The following is a 17,997-nucleotide window of genomic DNA, read 5'->3' as shown; positions in this document are numbered from 1 at the left end:
GTGGATTTATGTATTTTACCTCCTCAAGCCTCTTAAAGTTATTCAAATAAAACAAAATAAATCCTCTTTCTAGAGCTGCAAGGTTAGTCGGCTAATCAATTCATCAATGACAAGATTAATAAGCGGCTATTTTGATAATTGAATAATCGTTTTAATCGTTTTATATGCAAAAATGAAAAAATAAGCTGGTTTCAGCTTCTCAAATGTGATGATTTATTGCTTTTCTTTGTTGCACATGATGATAAACTGGATATCTTTGGGTTTTGAACTATTAGTAAGACAAAATTAGGCCTAGACATTTGAAGATGTAACTTTGGACTATGGGGAACTTTAACTGTTATTTTTAACTATTTTTTGACATTTTGAGGACAAAACAATTAACCTATGAATCAAGGCAAGGTAGACTTTTAGGCTTAATTTAAGAGGTCACAGGCCACAAAGGTTGGGAACCACTGGGCTAACTGACACTGACCCACTGACTGACTTTATACAGCTTTTATCAATGTTATCGTTTAACATTGACTTTCTCACCACATTAAAGCTCGACATATCTCATATTCTCACTGAAAATACTTTGTGTGGTTTAACAGCTTTAACCCACTGCTGCTATATCCAGTGGTAGAAGAAGTATTCTGATCCTTTACTTCACTGTTATTATCTTCTGCATTTAAGAGTTTTTATATCCCTTTCTCTTTTATTGATTTATTTTCTCTCAACTTTATTGCCAACAGTCAGACTTAAAAAAACATTAACAAAACAAACCAAAGTATTAAGAACAAAAAGAGGAAACAAAGTGCCAGGGAATTCAATTATGACCATACAGTATTTGTGCACTGAAGGCTTCAAGTTTCCACATCACACTTGTGTAAATTGAATATTGGACCAGGATTGGCTTTTAAACTACTTATGATGTCACAAATCATGCTTGAAGGCCCACCCCTTAAAATCAAATTTTCAATGAGCACGGAGAAACTTTCCACTTTCAGCAGATGAACGTGAAAACAGCCTTCTAGTGTGAAACTCTGCACATACATCATTCTGCACAGTGAAGCTCAAACATCCAACTGTAGGAACAAGAAGCAAAACATATTTTTGAGTAAAGAGAGACTTAGAAAAAAACAACAGAAGAACAAATTGTAGGAATGTTTACTTGCTGTTAGGTTCCTTCCTTTATATACATCAGAAAAGTAGACGAAACTTCATAAAACTTTACTTGGTTGTTATTAGTCCTTGCGATTAGATTTAAATTACATTTTAAATTACATATTGGTACGTTCAGGGTCTGTTCATTAGTAAAATTGCACATATTTCCGCAGTTGGTTTGCAGGTTCCCTCTCGCTTTTGTTTTGATTTTTACCCCGGAAATGTCGTCACAATAAGGGGCGGGGCATAACGTCACTATTAAACGCTCGCGTTGCTATTGGCTGAGCGCGACATTTCAAATTATGTAGGAACAACTGCAGTTCGGAGGTAAGAAACAAACCCGACGATCCCGGTTGGTTATCCGGCGAAATGCTTTGTAAAGTTTGATACATAAGCTGATAGGAAACAACACAAAAGTTAACTTATTATTTGTGATTTCAAAGGACTATTGTCAATCTCAGGAGAAATGGACGTCGCAACGTATTTACAGTAAGTCAATATTAATGGGTGTTAGCTTCCTTCTAGCGGTTCAGTTTAGCGGTACAAACATGAATGTATAACTTATCTGAATTATAAGTATCTTTATAAAAGCTATACGTGCTAAACATGACGCTGTCTTACTTTAATGTGTGTATATTTATCCTTTTAGGTGTTTTCAAAGCAGTTTGAGCTCATACACAGGAGACGACCCTCTGGATCAATGGATCAAGTGAGTAACGTCACTTTGACTGCTTCAAGTTAGCCTTACCTGATGTTTTTATTTTAAAATCCTACTTATATAAAAGTACATAAGTATTAGCAGCAGTAACAAGTAAATTAAAGTATTGCAGTAAAATAATTGGTTCCCTCTGAATGATGTATTGTTATTATATGACATTATTAGATTATTAATACCGAAGCATGAGTGACTAAACAGTTAGCTAGTTTAGTCCAGTGGTTCTCAACCTAGGGGTCGAGCCCCTCCAAATGGTCACCAGATAAATCTGAGGGGTCGTGAAAGTTATGATATAAAAATATGTTTTCAGTTTTTGGACTGTTTCTCTAATCTTTTGATTTTTGGTGTCACGTGACAGTACATTGCGCAGCCCTACGTCACACTGTGTTGTGTTTCCACTTATTTTTTATTTCTTTGTTAATCCTTACTCTATAAAGAGTTCTATGCGTCCTTGTTTTGTGCAGGTCATTGCACTTGAATAACACATGCATGATCGACAGCTGAGAGATCTGAAAGCACACCTTACTGTTCACTGTCCTAGGTTTGTGGAGTATATGGAGCAAAGATTACCTGCAGACGGTGGCAGCGGCATGTCGCAGGTGTTTGACAGTCTTGTTGAGAAATTTTTGGATGTTGAACGATACGCAAATGACATCAGATACGTTAACCACTGCATCAAATGTGTAAGTATGACTAAAACATCACATTATTACTCTGCATTCACGCTTGTCGGTAATATTACTTCTCAACTGTCCGTATTGTGGTTCAGGCTGTGGATCTGTGTCAGGCTGTAGCGCTGTAAATAAAGATAAATAATGAATTCTATACACTCAGACATAGCAACGGTGGTAGTTTTGTCACCGTGGCTACATCACTGCTGTAGGAATACAGAAGAAACACTGTTAAACATGCTTTCGGTCACACAACCAGAATTGATTTTACACTGCAAATACCTTACATGAGTACTTCTGGGTTTTAACTCTGCTTTACAGGCTAGTTATTATTCCGAGCCCATCGCACTGTATAATTACATCTTCAGTAAAGGCGTCGGCACCAGGACCGCAGCCCTCTACGTGGCCTGGGCGCAGCAGTTTGAACAGAAAGGACTAAATGATCAGGCTGATGTAGTGTACCAGAAAGCACTGGAAAACCAAGCCCAGCCAGCCGAGACCGTGCACCATGAATACAGGTAACAACATAGACTTACATGTAGATACACCTTTTAAACAAGAAACAAACTCTTTATTAAAACAAAGTTGCCAGTTATATATAAAAAACTGTTTCAAGTGTCCGAGAAACAAATGGAAGACGTTACTGTCTTATGTACACTTACTATTTACTAGGTGTTACACAGTTGTTTGAGTGTGTACTATACACTGTAATAGAACTGAAACTGTTAGTCGATTAGTTAACTGACAGAAAAACAATTGGCAACTACTTTGATAACAGATTAACTGTTGTAAATTTTCAAGGAAAGTGCAAAATATTCTGTTGATTCAGCTTCAAAATTGTGCAGATTTACTGCTTGTCTTTTGTCTTATGCAATAAGTGAACTGAATATCTTTTGGCTTTTACTATATTCTGACATTTTATAGACCAAGAGTAATCAATAATGAAAATAATCATTAGTTACTCTCACTATGATTAAACAAAAACGATAATCTGATCTGCAGGCAGTTTCAAACGAGAACCAGAAGCCAGACAGCAGCAACAGGTAAGAGTTCATTCAACTTTTTAATTGATCTAAAGCAGTGTTTCATCCCTGCTCTCTATGTTTTTAGATGTTTCCCTGCTCCAACACACCTGATTCAAGTGAACGGGTCATTATCAGGCTTCTGCAGAGCTTGATTTGAAATGATTTGATTGATTTGAATCAGTGTGTTGGAAGAGGGGAAACATCTAAAACATGCAGGGCAAGGAACGCCCCAGGACCAGGATTGGAAAAACACTGATGTATCATGTCAGATTCTAATTGTTTCACTTATTTGTGAAGCAGGAGGTCGAAACCCTTTGCAGGACTCCCAGTTAACCAATCAGATGTCATCCCATAGAGAGCCCGCTGCCCAGAGCAAGGTTTGTGTGTGTGAGAGATATTTCCGTAACAATATTTGAATAACTCTATTCTTGCTTTCTAAACCAACACATACACACTGTCCTCTGTTACAGGCGTCTGTGGATTGTCTGTCCAAATCACCTACATACACCATAATGTGAGTGTTTCAACTTTTTGTCGTTTTAACGTGTTTTCTGTGAGGAGGGTTTATGCTCCAGTGTCAGGGGGGATCACAGAGGTCTCCTACAAGTTTCTCATGCTTTGTTGATAGTCCAGACAGTATGAAGCAAAACAGGCTCGATCTTACAGTTACAGCAGATAAATTAGTATTTTGTGAGGGTTTAAACCACAATTCATAGCACTGTAATGTTTAAAATTGGGATGACAGGGAAGTATGAATCAACTCCCTCCCAAAAAATTTGCAAATGAGAAGATCACATCAACACGATAACAAGCACTATGTGTAGCTCTATTTCTAAAAAATGAGCCACAAACATTCATTTATTTAAAGTAGATATAAAATATGAGCCTTGGTAGTGTGATTTCATGCTATTACATTCATTCATATTGCATTCATAACAGTATTGAGTTGCATCCTCCTGTAATCAGCTGATTGTGCCGGTGACATCAGTTCAGTATTCGAGCTTTATGCTGCGCTCATGCCAAAATTAAATCATATATATATATATATACAAAAAAATTATAGGCTTTATGGCTTATTTTAATTTGCTTAATTGATTCTAATAACATATAGGCCTATTACTGGTAATGACAAATGAGAGGCTGATATTTACCGTCAACAGCAACGGTTTCCTTGCGAACATGAACGCAGGATGTTATTTCACCAGAATATAACAGCTGTTCGTATACTTTAAAATCTATTAAAAATTTATTATTATCTTTTTTTTGAATGTGTAAGATGCTTGGTAGCCAAAGGCCTAAGTGTGTCACAAAAGAATGACGCACGTTTGCTCCTTTCTCACGATTAAGAATGAACACTGTAGATATAAACATCCGTAAGTGTTTTTAAAGCTCGTGAGTCGTCAGTAGATGGCGCACTTACAAACAAAGATGAGATGCTTTAAAGTATATTTTCACTTTTTTTTTCAAGCCAATAGTCAGATGCCCATTAAATGTATGATATTACTTAATTACTCACTATTTAAACTTGCATAACTAATGTATTTTTAAAGGTATTAGTATTAGTATTAGTATTGAGTGCTGTGAGAACTGTAAAGTGCTTTGGAAACGTGTCCACCTATCATATCATTCATCAATTTTTCTCCTCCGCAGAGTTTCCCGCTCTGAGACTTCAGGGGCAACTTCCTCCAGTCAAGGCTCCGGCGTTCAGACCGTGTCGGCGTACATGACAGAAGAACTCGTGTGCGAAGGATCCGAATTATGCTTCGAGGAGGTCCGAGCAGAAAAGTACTTCTATAAGCTCCGCGAGAGGCAGGAACGGGAGAAGAGAGAAATCAGTAAGCCGATGGTTTTATAAATTCAATCGCAGTGGGGAAAATAAGATAATTAAGGGGAAAAAAAAGTTAATGAAGACTCACATGATGTCATAACATCTGTTTTTTGTTTTGCTTACAGCGGAGAAGAGACTGAGGGAGCAGGAGGAGGGCATCCTGAGCATTAAATGTAGGTTGGAGGAAATTAATCAGAATCTCGCAGCCTGTGGAGATTTAAGCAGCCAGCCTTCATCACAGAGGGTGAGATAAACCACTACAAATTAAATCCTGTGTTACACTACAATTACTGTCAAGTCACACTCCAAACACAACATCTATGTGGGAGTGAACATATGTGCGGGGTGTTTCATACAGTTAGGAGGGGGATTTTGTTAACGAGGCTGCAGCGATTTGGTTCGAATTGCATCAGGTGCTTGTAGACCCTGATATACCTGCTCACATTTCTATTTATACATATGAAATAGGGCTGCAACTAACCCTTATTTTCATTATCGATTAATCTCTTTAAGTGTCATCAAATACCTGTTTTTTTTTTTTTATTCAACCAGCTGTCCAAAATCCAAACATTGAATTTATTGTCAGACAAGACCAAGAATAGCAGCCGGAACTGCAAAACATTTGGGATTTTCTACTTTTTAAAAACCAACTTAAAACAATTATCAAAATAGTCGCTGTTCTTTTCCCGTTGGTAGAGAAATCTAGAGCTGCAACGATTCATTGATTAGTTGATTGACAGAAAATAAATTGGCAACTGTTTTGCTAATTAAATAATAATTCTTTGAGCAAAACCTGCAAAAAATATCTGTTTGCAGCTTCTCAAATGTGAGTATTTCAAACTTTTCTATGTCCTACATGATCATAAACTGATGATCTTTAGACATTAGATGATGTCACCATAAGCTCTAAGAAATTAGTCATTTTAAGACATTTCATAGACATGAAGATGAATTGAGAACCTGATTAATTGACACATCATTGCAACTCTAAATTGAAATATAACGTTGAAAAAAGGGACGTAAAGTACTTTAGTGGGTCACTTTCAGTTGTTGAACCATATGGAAACAGCAGAACTTACATGAAACCACCTCATTGTTTTCCACAGCTCTCTGCAGTAGAAACAGCTGCTGGTCTGAACCCTCATCCTACCCAGCAACCCTTCGGGCGTCCTGGACCCTCAAACCATCTGAGCAGCAGGCACTCTCTCGGCTTGAGGTTACACACGGAGCCGACCTTCATTCAGAGGGCCAGCGCCGTCCCCGAACTTGTTCAACAGCACAGCCACACCAGGACACCGGACATAAACACTCTGAGCTCAGAGGTATCTTATCATCCCTCGGCGCTGTCTGACAGGAGCGTTCATTCGCCCCAAACAACCTCAGCGTCCACAGATCAAGCGTCCGTCATCCAGGCCTCGTCGGCTCAGCTGCCTGTGAGCTTCGAGCAGATGAACCTGTCGCTCCACAGACCGGCTGGTATCTCCGCCGTGAACGCCGATGTTCCCTTCCAGGACGATCGACTTCAGCGCAGCAGCTTGGAGAACCGTCAACCGCAGGAGCACATCACCCCGCATCAGTGAGTCACTACATCTGAAGAAGCAGAAAAAGATAATACAGGAAATTTTAAATTCCTTACTCATCCATTTTATTTCTCCTCCAGGGATGTGAGTCTTCCAGCAGAGCCTGAGGAGAAACTCGATGGTGAGTAAACCTGTCGTTCACCTCTAAACTCTCTTTAATTGTAACTTTTTGTTTTCAAACCTCGTCTTTGTGTCTCTCTCAGTGTCACACGGAGGTACGGCCAACGTGTCTCACATCACTCCTAACAATTCACTGGGGTTTGTTCAGGCCACACCGTCAAGGGTGCTACCGTCACCCACTGTCAACACACGGGAAGCACTGGGTGAGCACAAAGTGAAGAAATAGCGGTGTAGGGATGAGGCAGCCTGTTTTTTCTCCACAACATTGCTTTTTTTTCTCACTTACAGTAGTTAAAAGTTCACCTGCAGACTGTTTATGGCACCTTGTAGCTCCACTATATCCTTCAGATTATTGTTGATATCTTGAACTGTGGTATTCACTTTATAATCCAGGTGTTGATTCAGTAGATTTAAATAAATCAAACCTCTCCAAAAATTTGATGTTGACGATCAAGATATAGACAGTCACTGGGTCTGCCTAATACCAGTGATATAATGCAGGTACATTTACTCAAGACATTTTGAGGTATTTCTACTTTGAGTATTTCTATACTGCTAATATTGTGCTTTTTATTGCACTATGTTTATGACAGCTATAGTTACAAGCTACTTTTCAGATTCCTGTTTTAAACTGTATGTAAAACATACGAGCAGTTTTACAAAATTAGTATCGTTATAGATTAGACTACTTCTTTCAATGCCGCCTGATAGAAACATCTGTGTTCTTGAGGATTTGAACACTTCAATAAAAAATACCTACATATCTTTTGGTTTGTCTCCCAAGGTGACACATTTATGGATAAAAGGTTTATTCATTTTTATCTAAAAGGAAAAGACTGCAACAAGAAAACTGGAAAACAATGGAATGGACAAGTAATATGATAATATATGAAATTTGTAAAAAAGATATTGACAGAAATATGCACAAAAGCACACTTGATACACATGTACCCTGATACGGCTTCAGTTTGTCCTACTATGCCTCACTAGTCCAGTTTCTGGTGGTGATTCACCAAATTATGTTCCTACACAGTGAATAACATTGAGTCTCGTATCACCCAGGTGTGATCATGGATATGTTCCAGGCCCCGACTCTTACAGAAGACTTGTTCAACAACACATCAGTGCTCCACACCGCCGAGGAGTTTGATGCCGGATCCCCAAGAAACGGTAAATAAGCTGTAAACAGGGGGTGGATATTCATGACATTTATTAAATCTAATTGGTATGTGGAGACTTAGTGGCTTCAGACCACGATAAGAGGTCAAGAATGTTTTCCCGCCAAAAAGATGAATTTGTTTCTCCACCAAAGGAAAAAAAAAGTTTATTTCTGTAGATGAAATTTGTAGTATGTTTACTAATAATGTTTTGCTGCTGTTTTCTGCCAGTTAACCAAATTCTTCTGGGTTTTTTTTTTTTTTATGATGTGAAGGAGGCGCCTCCTCGTTCACCAAACCTCCCACCACAACCCCGTTCACTATCTTCCAGGACAACAGTGACAAAGAAAACTGCAGGTAAATATGGATTCCAGGCCATCAGACAGCTAAAAACACACATTTCCATCCATGTTTTCAACTTGTGCATTAAAGAAAACCTGAGTCGAAACCTCGAGGAGGGGGGGGTCGAAATATCACAAAAAGTGTCTGGATGAAAAGAAACTTCAAACAGACTTTGTGAATAAATAATGACGTACGTTTGTCTGTCTTATCCTGTTCAGTGCTGCTGCTCCTGCTGCGGCGGAGAAGCGTAAACCAATCAGAGCTCTGGCTGAAATCCCGCTGTCTAAACCAGACAAACCTAACGTGAGTACGAACAAAACCCAACATCACTTCATGGATGATGCTTTGATTTAAAAAGCAGCCTTATGAAGAACATCATTTGTCCTACTGGGCGATAGATAGAAGAACTTTATATGAAAACAGAAGAAGAAACTTCTTCTACTCTCTTCACTTTAAGAAGTTAAACTTTGATTCAGATCAATATTTGAATCTGATCAGCTTCATAGTCGTGAATCAGGTGCTTCAGTAGCTGGTGAAATACAACTGAATGTGTCAGATACATTTCATCTACATCAGGGCTGAAACTATTGATTTATTTTCATTATCAATTAATCTGCTGCAGCCTGTTGCACCAACTGTGTGTAAATTCAAACTTAGTTGTGATTTATGTATTAATAAATGTAAATCATAACATGTCACATAACTCACTGATGGTAAAACTGCAGTTTTTCTGCCACACATCATCATTTTCTCACTAATTGATCCCATTTCACAACACAGTAATCCAGTAGAGACCTAATTTATTGATATGATATTTAAATGTCGATCTAGCTGACTAACAATGTGCTACGATGCCAACTTACACATAGCTGGTGCAACTCGGTGCTGATTATTTTCTTTATTAATCGTCTATAAAATGTCAGAAAATATTGAAAAATTACTGTTACAAGTCAAAGGTGACATCTTCAAATGTCTAATTTTGTCTGCCCCAAAGGTCAAAACCCAAAGATATTCAGTTTACCGTCATGTATGACGAAATTGAAAACTATCAAAACAGTTGCCATTTAATTTTCTGCTGATTGACTAATCGTTGCAGCTCCATGTTCATGTATGATGCTGCTCGGCTCATTTTCAGGTTGTGAACATTTAAAAACTGTCGAGTTTCTGCTTCTCAGGCAACAAAAGCTGATTAGAAATCTTGTTGAGTTGTTGTTTTTAGCCTTTTAGTTACTGCAGACGATGAAAGGTAAACCTGATGAGATCGGATTTGAGTTTGACAAAATGCGATCGAACCCCCGTGCCTACAGGAGACTCCTTCATATCTGATGCCGGACGAGAGCACCATGTGGGGAGCTCGCTACAACTCCCTCAACTCGCTGGCCGCTTGTCCCAACAGCACCACAGACTTCGCCATGTTGGCCCAGTTTGTTTCCACTCCGTTCACACACAAAACTCCTTCCAGCAGCAACTTTTACCAGGATCAAGGTACAGAACCTTGACTCACACACTCTAACTATTTTCAACATGTATTTTTTTTCTGTGTCTGGAAAGTCATTAATTCAAGAATGATTTCCTTTTTTCTCTCCAGAGAACAACTGCGATAGCGGAGACGCTGATGACGACGCCTTTATCAGACGTCAAACCAAGAAACTCAGGTGACTAATCTGTCTTTACTCACTTCTCAGCCTCTTTACTCCAGCGTGGCTTGTTTTTAGTTTATTTATTATTGTGTTTTCAATATGCTGTTGTGAGTGAAGCACTTTGTAATGTTGTTTGGAAAAGTTAAATTATATTGGCAGGGAACATCTTGGGTCCAAGTTCCTGGATGTTTAGAGTCTTAAATGTGTGGATTTGCCCCTTTTTCTCTGTTTTTATATTGTTGTAAATTGAACATCTTTGGGTTTTGGACAGTTTCTAAGGAATTGTGATGAGCATTTCTCATTAAATTGAATATATTTGTAGGTCTCCTACTCAATATAAAGGCCACGCAAGGTATAGATACAATGATGTAATTGATTAGTTGTTTGGTCTATAAAATGTCGATCACTGTTTCCCAAAGCCCATGATGACGTCCTCAAATGTCTTGTTCTGTCTCAACCAAAAGACCACAACCCGAAGATATTCAGTTTACTGTCAGAGGACTAAAGATATCAGAAAATATTCACATTTAACAGGCTGGAATCAGAGAATTTGGACATTTTTTCATTAAAAAAAATACTCAAAACAATCATTGCAGCTCTGTTTGTATCATTCTCATATGTCTCCATCGCCTCCCGCAGCCCCATCATGGAGTATAGTCCTCCTGATGAGACAGGCGTCAGTCAGCTCGTCCCCTCAACAGCGACACAAGGCACCATCGTGGGTGAAGGGCTCGCCGCAGCTCAACACTGCTTGACCACCTCCTCCATCACCATGGCGCAGCCTCCTCCTCCAGCTGTTCTGTCCTTCAGAGACCAGACGCTCTGTCCCACCAACTCCTCCATCGCCAGGACAACAGGACCCGGCTGGGAAGTGTACACGAGCCCAGAGCAGCCTCCTAAACCGGCCTCTCTGACCTCACATAACCCTGAGAGTTCAGTCGGACCCAGAAGTGAACCTTTTACAATCATGGAAGATTTAGATAAACCCACCAGCCCAGAACGTGCCCACAAACCAGCCTATGATGTTCCCATGAGCCCAGAGTGCGCTCCCAAACTGGACTGGCTGATTGTCAGAAGCCCTGAGGTCAGAGGCGAGCTGGACCTGGACGCCTTCCTGAGTCCGTGCAGGCTCAAGAAAGCAGACACCGTCCCCACCAAGAGCCTGGACATCCCCATGAGTCCGCAGCAGCCGCAGCTGCAGCTCTGTGCTGACGTGCCCATGAGCCCGGTGCAGCCACAGCCACAGTTCAGCACTGTGGACGAACCCATGATGAGTCCAGACAGAGGCCTGAGTCTCCGCGCTGACGTGTCCATGAACCCAACAACACCCAGGGCAGCCAGGACGGGACGCACCCAGCAGGTGTCCGACCCCTGGGACAATGCACTGATCTCTGATCTGCTGTCAACACTGACCCCGCCTCTCACCTCTCACCCTCACTGCATCACCTGGCAGTGCAGCATACCCAACATCACCCCCAAGATGACCATCAGCATGGGTAAGGAGGAGAGCTGTCAGTTAGGGACTGAGCCCAAAAGGCAGAGTCCTGAGGGCGAGGACCTTATTGTTTTTCGCGTGTTTCTTTCTTTCTTTCTTTCTTTCTTTATTATTACGCCACTTAAACCCTAAATTTGACCCCTTAAACATGCTTAAAAACTCACCAAATTTGGCACGCACATCAGGTCTGGTTAAAAAAAAAAAAAAAAAAATTGATAAAATGTAAAAATTAACCCCTAAAGTGCCAAAATGTGCTCACTAGCGCCACCTATGCGACTAAAATGGCCACTACAGTCCGTAGGAATGTCGTAGAGAGATCAAACCAAAACTCAATTATTTGTCTCATCAGGACCTACAAATCATATTTTGACACCCCTGACCTAAATCCAACAGGAAGTCCGCAATCTCACTTTCAAAATAAGACTTTGCCCCAATTTTGGACTCTGAACAAACGCTATCTCCTCTGAGGGCGTTAATGGTATCTGCTTCAAACTTTAATACATGACTTATGACACCGTGCTGAAAAAAAGTTGTTAAAAACTTTGTAATAACTCAAACGGTTTGGATTTTATAAGCCCTCAAAGTTGTAGTGCCACATCGCACCTTACAATGTAAACCAATGGGGAGGCAATCTATGGGCATGAACTTTGTGTCAAACAGAGGCTTCTGACGTCTTAACTATAAGTCTGACCACTTTCAAACCTGTATCAATGGATTCGCAACAAAATTTCCTACAAAATTATGATTTTTAATGTAAGATTTGGCCAAAGTCATGGGATTTATGAAGATATTTCACAAGAAGCGTACTCTAAAATCCTCCTCTCCAACTGCTCCTGGTGATGTCACTCCCTCAGTGCTGTGAAACATTCCGCAATACACACTCATTATAAAATCACAGGAGGAGTGAGAAAAGACTTTAAAACTCACACTCTAATATCTCGAAAACAATAAAAGATAGAAAACATGTAAATTCAAAATTTGTAGGTCAAAGTCTCGTGATTCATTTAAAGTTCAAATGAAGTTTGTATCTTAAACTATGTGGAAACAGTAAATGTTCAAAAAGGTGTGGGTTAGCTCACACTCTCCATTCAAATATATGAGTATTTTTCTGTGTCCAGCTGCAGTTACTTATTGTCTCTACACACCTGACAGTACACATTTCAATCAAACTTTCAAAATAAAAGCACACTACACTTGTAAGAAATATCCCTGCAGCTTTAATTTTATTCATTATTTTTTTTCAAAGAAATATTTCAGCAGTTTGGGAAATGTGCTTATTTGCCGTCTTAGATGAGATCGATACCGCTCATGTTTTGTGTCGATGTCAGTCCCTCAAGTGTGTTGATTTGAAAACGTTCGGCTTCTTACAGGAAAGGCGTCCCTGCGAGTTGACTGCGTCATTGGAGAAGGTGCTTTCGCGACCGTTTACCAGGCGACTGACCCCATGACATCAGAGAAGATGGTTTTGAAGGTAAGACGGCGGCGATTGTAGATAAAGACTCTGTGACATCAGCTCTCTGTACGTGAATACAGTATCTACATGAGTCAGTCACACAGCGTTTCCCTTCATAAACCATAGACATAATGTAATCAAGCAGCAGATTGTATCTCTAAAGGTTTATTCATGATCTGGCAGACAGTAAACATCTGTGAGATCACAAAAATAACTTTGAAGGTACAGTATGGTCCACTGCTAGATAACAGGTTTACATTTCATGGAGTCACATACAGCGTCCTACGTTCAAAGACGGGTATAAAAAAGACCTTATTGTCCTTTTGGAAGAGCTAAGACACCCAGATCTTCAAGATGAGAAGTCTGTTACAAAAAGAGGATCTGTGTTAAAAAGCATCTGCAGCTAAGTTGGAAAGATTTATGATTCTGGTTGAATTTTAATAAAAACAGAACTGTATTTCCTTTATATTAAATGTTATTCTCTTCATAGATATTATTTTCTTAAGTGCTGTAAGTGTAAATTTTAAAGTTTAAAAGCAGACAGGTGTTAAGTGTCTGGTTCCAACATGTTCATTGAGCTTTTTGCTGTTTCTCTCATATCAAACGCAGGTTCAGAAACCAGCCAATCCCTGGGAGTTCTACATCAACACTCAGCTGGACGCCCGGCTGCAGCCCGGCATCCGTCACCTCTACAGCAGCACCCACTCCGCTCACTTCTTCAACAACGGCAGCGTGCTGCTCGGCAAGCTGCACAACTACGGCACTCTGCTGGTGCGGGTTCACAGCGATAATATATCACCTCAGAGACTCTCTGATGTGTTCCTGCATGTGTTGCAATAACATGAAACAAATATAGAGGGTTGTCGATAGCTTTTGACTAAAAAAACATTTCTGTGGCTCCTCTTTCAGAACGCAGTGAACATCTATAAAACCCTGAGCGATAAGGTGATGCCTCAGCCTCTGGTCATGTACTTCACCATCTGTATTCTGCACATGGTGGAGCAGCTGCACAGCATCCGAATCATCCACGCTGACGTCAAACCTGACAACTTTATGCTGGGAGAGAGGTAACCTTTCATCAAACAACATATTACAGTAAAATTCCCCCATTTTAAACCACATAGTTTGTTGAAATGTGGTGGTTGCAACCTGAACTAGTAACATTACTTTAAGCTACACTGCCTTCACAGTGGAGTGTTTTTTGTTCCATCAGCACAAGGTTTTTAACGAACATTACAACAAAAATGATTCTATTTCTTTACCCACCCCTATGACTAATGAAACAAACTAGTCACTGACTATTTTGATAATTGTAAGTCAACAAAAAAGATTTGCTGCTTTTCTGTGTTTTTCATTATCACTGTAAATGACATAAAAACTTAATATCTTTGGGTTTTGAACTGTCGGTTGGACAAAACAAGCAATTTAAAGATGTCACATTAGGCTCTAGGAAGTTGTGACAGGCATTTAATGGTTTTCTGACATTTAATAGACTAATGTAATTGACATATTACATGATAATGAAAAAGATAGTTGCAGCCTTACTGTCCAGGCAGCAGCATTTTATCCAGCCTTACGACGTCCACCATGTCTGAAAATGTCTGTGAAACTCCTTGAAAATACGAAACAACAGTCATTAAGTACAGAAGTTTTTGCTGCTGTTTAATTGTTACCACAAAGTGTAATCTCTACAGAGTAATAACCGGTTTTCCCTTTTAAAATCACTAAGCAGAGGTGGTTAAAATCAGAAGTCTTTTGAATGTTTTCCACGCTCTCTGCCTTCAGTCTAAAAGATAAAAACAGTCAGTCGGACATGAAAACAGAAACGAGCCGCTGGAACAAATCATCATCATCACTGTTGTGTGTTTCAGGTTCTTGGAGAACAATTGCTTCGATTCAGAGAGCGTGGACCACGGCCTCGTCCTGATCGACGTCGGACAGAGCATCGACATGGAGCTTTTCCCAGAAGGCACCGCTTTCACCGCCAAGTGTTTGACGTCGGGCTTCCAGTGTACCGAGATGCTGAGCGGGAAACCGTGGAACTATCAGGTGAGGACACAGCATGAATGGAAACTCCTGTAATTATATAATACAGTAATATAATCTTATGTATTTGTTAGATATAAAACAAAAAACACTTTTCCAAGTTATAAATTCAAAACATTTTATTTGTACAGCTGTTTTTTAAAAAGTGCTCTAAAAACAATAAAACTGATCAAATCTAAAGAACAAATTCAGACATCAGTTAAAACGCTTTCAAAACAGAATAAAACGGACAAAACATGTTGAAACCCTTCCATGATTTAGTAATTGTATGTATCATCACGTGTCCTGTGTCTTGTGCGGTGTAGACGGACTTCTTTGGAATCGCAGGGACGGTCTACTGCATGCTGTTTGGGACGTACATGGAGGTCGTTAACGAAGACGGCGTGTGGAAGACAAACGGTGTATTTAGAAGGTAATCCCAAAGACTTTCTCAAGTTTAAAGTGTCATGTAATGTAATTTATTTATATATAGAGAAAGAGAGACAGAGTGAGGGGGGTTGGTATGACATGACAGGGAATGATGTGGAAAAATGCAGCAGACTTCTGCTGCTTCTGCTGCTTCTGCTTCTGAAGTTCAAAGTATTTACCGCCAAAATAGCCTATGATTTATATATAGCAGTTATTCAGCTTTTTTTTGCAAAATCATCATTCAATGCCTGATGTATTATTCCTCTATGCTGTAGACCTCCGTTGTTGTCCAAAAACTATTAAAATCTCTTGACTTTGTACTACATTGTACACTATTGTGCAAAAGGCTAAGCCACTTTAGATGTTTAGATTCTTATCCGTAATGCAACACCATCAGGGAGGCGTCTGATTGGACCCAAATGTATTCTGCAGCATGACAATGACGCTTAAATCCACGTAAGAACTGTGGCAACTTCTCAAAGATGCATAAACAACCAACCTGCCAAGTACCTGAAAAACTGTGCAAGACTCCTTGTTCTTCTTGCTGTTTGGGGTCATTGTCATGCTGCAGAATACATTTGGGACCAATCAGACACCTCCCTGATGGTGTTGCATAATGGATAAGAATCTAAACATCTGAAGTGGCTAAACCTTTTGCACAATAGTGTACAATGTAGTACAAAGTCAAGAGGTTTGCATAGTTTTTGGACAACAATACATCAGGCTTTGGATACACACATAATACTTGTTAGATCAGTCCATTGTTGGTTTGGCTTATGCTTAGCCTTACCCTTCAATCTGAATCAACATGTCTGTAAAACAGGTTCAACGAAAACTGAACATTATAACCTTCATGAAGATTTATTGCAGGACTGTTGTATTAGACTCACTGTCATCTTACAAACCACATGAGTCTTGAGGCTGGAGCACAAAGGAGCAAAATGAGATCAGGAACAGATGATCAGACTTTCAAATGATGCAGCTGTGCTCTCCTCGGCCAGATGTGTGAACAACCTCTAACAGCCAGGATCTTGTGTCTCTCTTTTCCCATCTCTGTTGAACAGAAACCCCCACAGCGACTTGTGGCTAGAGTTCTTCCACACGATGCTGAACATACCGGACTGCGGTTCTCTGCCGAGCCTGCAGAGCCTCCGCTGCAAACTGACGTCCGTCCTGCAGCAGAACTACAGCACCAAGCTGCCGACGCTGAAGAGACGCCTGGTGGTGCTGCTGCTAGAGAGCCGCAAGGCATCTCGCAGATGACGACACCACTACTGACAAATCTCACTTGACTCCTCTTTTCTTATCTTTCTCCTCTCCTCCTCATTCTCTTATCCTTCTTTTAATCTTATTCAAACAGAGAATAAAATGTGTGTTGCTTTGTAGATTATTTGTTTAGTGCGGTTTGATTTATTGAATCTAGTCCGCACAGATATTAGTTATTATTATTTGATTCAACAGTTTCCATTTCTTCTGAATTTGTTTAGTTGTGATTTGATGTATTCAGAAATTTTTCGTAAGCATGTTTTCTGTACAAAAAGAGCTCATGTTTGCATGTTTTTAAATTGAGTTTTATATTTGTGCTTTCCATAAAAAGGAAACTGAACAGATTACTTTGCCATTTTCTTTTTTTTCTTATCACACACATACATACACATATACAGACACATATACAGTACCAGTCAAAAGTTTGGACACACTTTCATTCAAGGCACTGGGAACCAAACTTTTGACTGGTGCTGCATAGTATTAAATATGTATTCTCAGCCAGTAAGTAACATGAAATGGTAGTACAAAAATGTCAGATAATTTGAAATAATTCAGAAAAATATGTCTCCATTACATCATTTGTCCCATTCAGTGTATATGTTCATCACAATTATTTAATAACCACATGTACAGTGCAAAAACAAAGTAATAATGTGTAGGATTTAAAAATTTTCTGACTTTGGTGCCATCTGGTGGGTTATCACAAATGATACAGTGACAGACAGTTGTATCAGAATATATCTGATACTGATTCCTCATTTACATTTTACCACATCGCCAGTTTAATGCATGTTGGATGGATTGGAGCTAAATGCTAACATCAGCATGCTAACATATTCACAATGGAGAAATAAAAACTTTGACCTGCTGGTGGTGCTGGAGGAAACTTCATTGGGATTCATCCTCTGTGGACCTTCAATGTCTGCACAAAATTTCGTAACAATCCACCCAATAGTTGTCAAGACCTGTCGCTAAAAGCAGAAAATATCAAACTGCTGGTGGTGCTAGAGGAAATGTCATGTATTTGCCTATATAATTTTCCCAAAACAGAACTTGTATTATTTGGGTTTTTTGTGGCAACACTATAAAGCATTAAAGGACAACC

General features: G+C 39.6%; 1 protein-coding gene across 3 annotated transcripts; it reads left to right on the top strand.

The window, feature by feature from the left end:
- The first annotated feature begins 152 nt into the window (after positions 1 to 152).
- bub1 (BUB1 mitotic checkpoint serine/threonine kinase) lies at positions 153 to 17,233 on the top strand. Of its 3 annotated transcripts, XM_067573263.1 has the most exons (25): positions 153 to 1,470; positions 1,587 to 1,632; positions 1,793 to 1,852; positions 2,400 to 2,541; positions 2,851 to 3,047; positions 3,532 to 3,572; positions 3,852 to 3,931; positions 4,025 to 4,068; positions 5,205 to 5,389; positions 5,508 to 5,626; positions 6,489 to 6,958; positions 7,043 to 7,083; positions 7,166 to 7,285; positions 8,145 to 8,252; positions 8,515 to 8,596; positions 8,800 to 8,884; positions 9,889 to 10,066; positions 10,170 to 10,236; positions 10,861 to 11,717; positions 13,087 to 13,187; positions 13,779 to 13,940; positions 14,079 to 14,236; positions 15,041 to 15,218; positions 15,521 to 15,627; positions 16,688 to 17,233. In XM_067573263.1, the coding sequence occupies exons 2-25, from the start codon at positions 1,610 to 1,612 to the stop codon at positions 16,884 to 16,886; spliced, it is 3,804 nt and encodes a 1,267-aa protein (XP_067429364.1). In that variant the 5' UTR covers positions 153 to 1,470; positions 1,587 to 1,609; the 3' UTR covers positions 16,887 to 17,233. The 3 variants fall into 3 exon arrangements, with proteins under 3 accessions (XP_067429364.1, XP_067429365.1, XP_067429366.1); XM_067573264.1 differs by lacking the exon at positions 153 to 1,470 and having other exon boundaries at positions 1,477 to 1,632; positions 3,855 to 3,931; XM_067573265.1 differs by lacking the exons at positions 153 to 1,470; positions 7,166 to 7,285 and having other exon boundaries at positions 1,477 to 1,632.
- The last annotated feature ends 764 nt before the right edge of the window (positions 17,234 to 17,997 follow it).

The sequence above is a fragment of the Thunnus thynnus genome, chromosome 18 (genome assembly GCF_963924715.1).
Source record: "Thunnus thynnus chromosome 18, fThuThy2.1, whole genome shotgun sequence".
NCBI lineage: Eukaryota > Metazoa > Chordata > Actinopteri > Scombriformes > Scombridae > Thunnus > Thunnus thynnus.
Note: the sequence above shows the minus strand (reverse complement) of the source record. Positions and strands in the feature narration are given on the sequence as shown.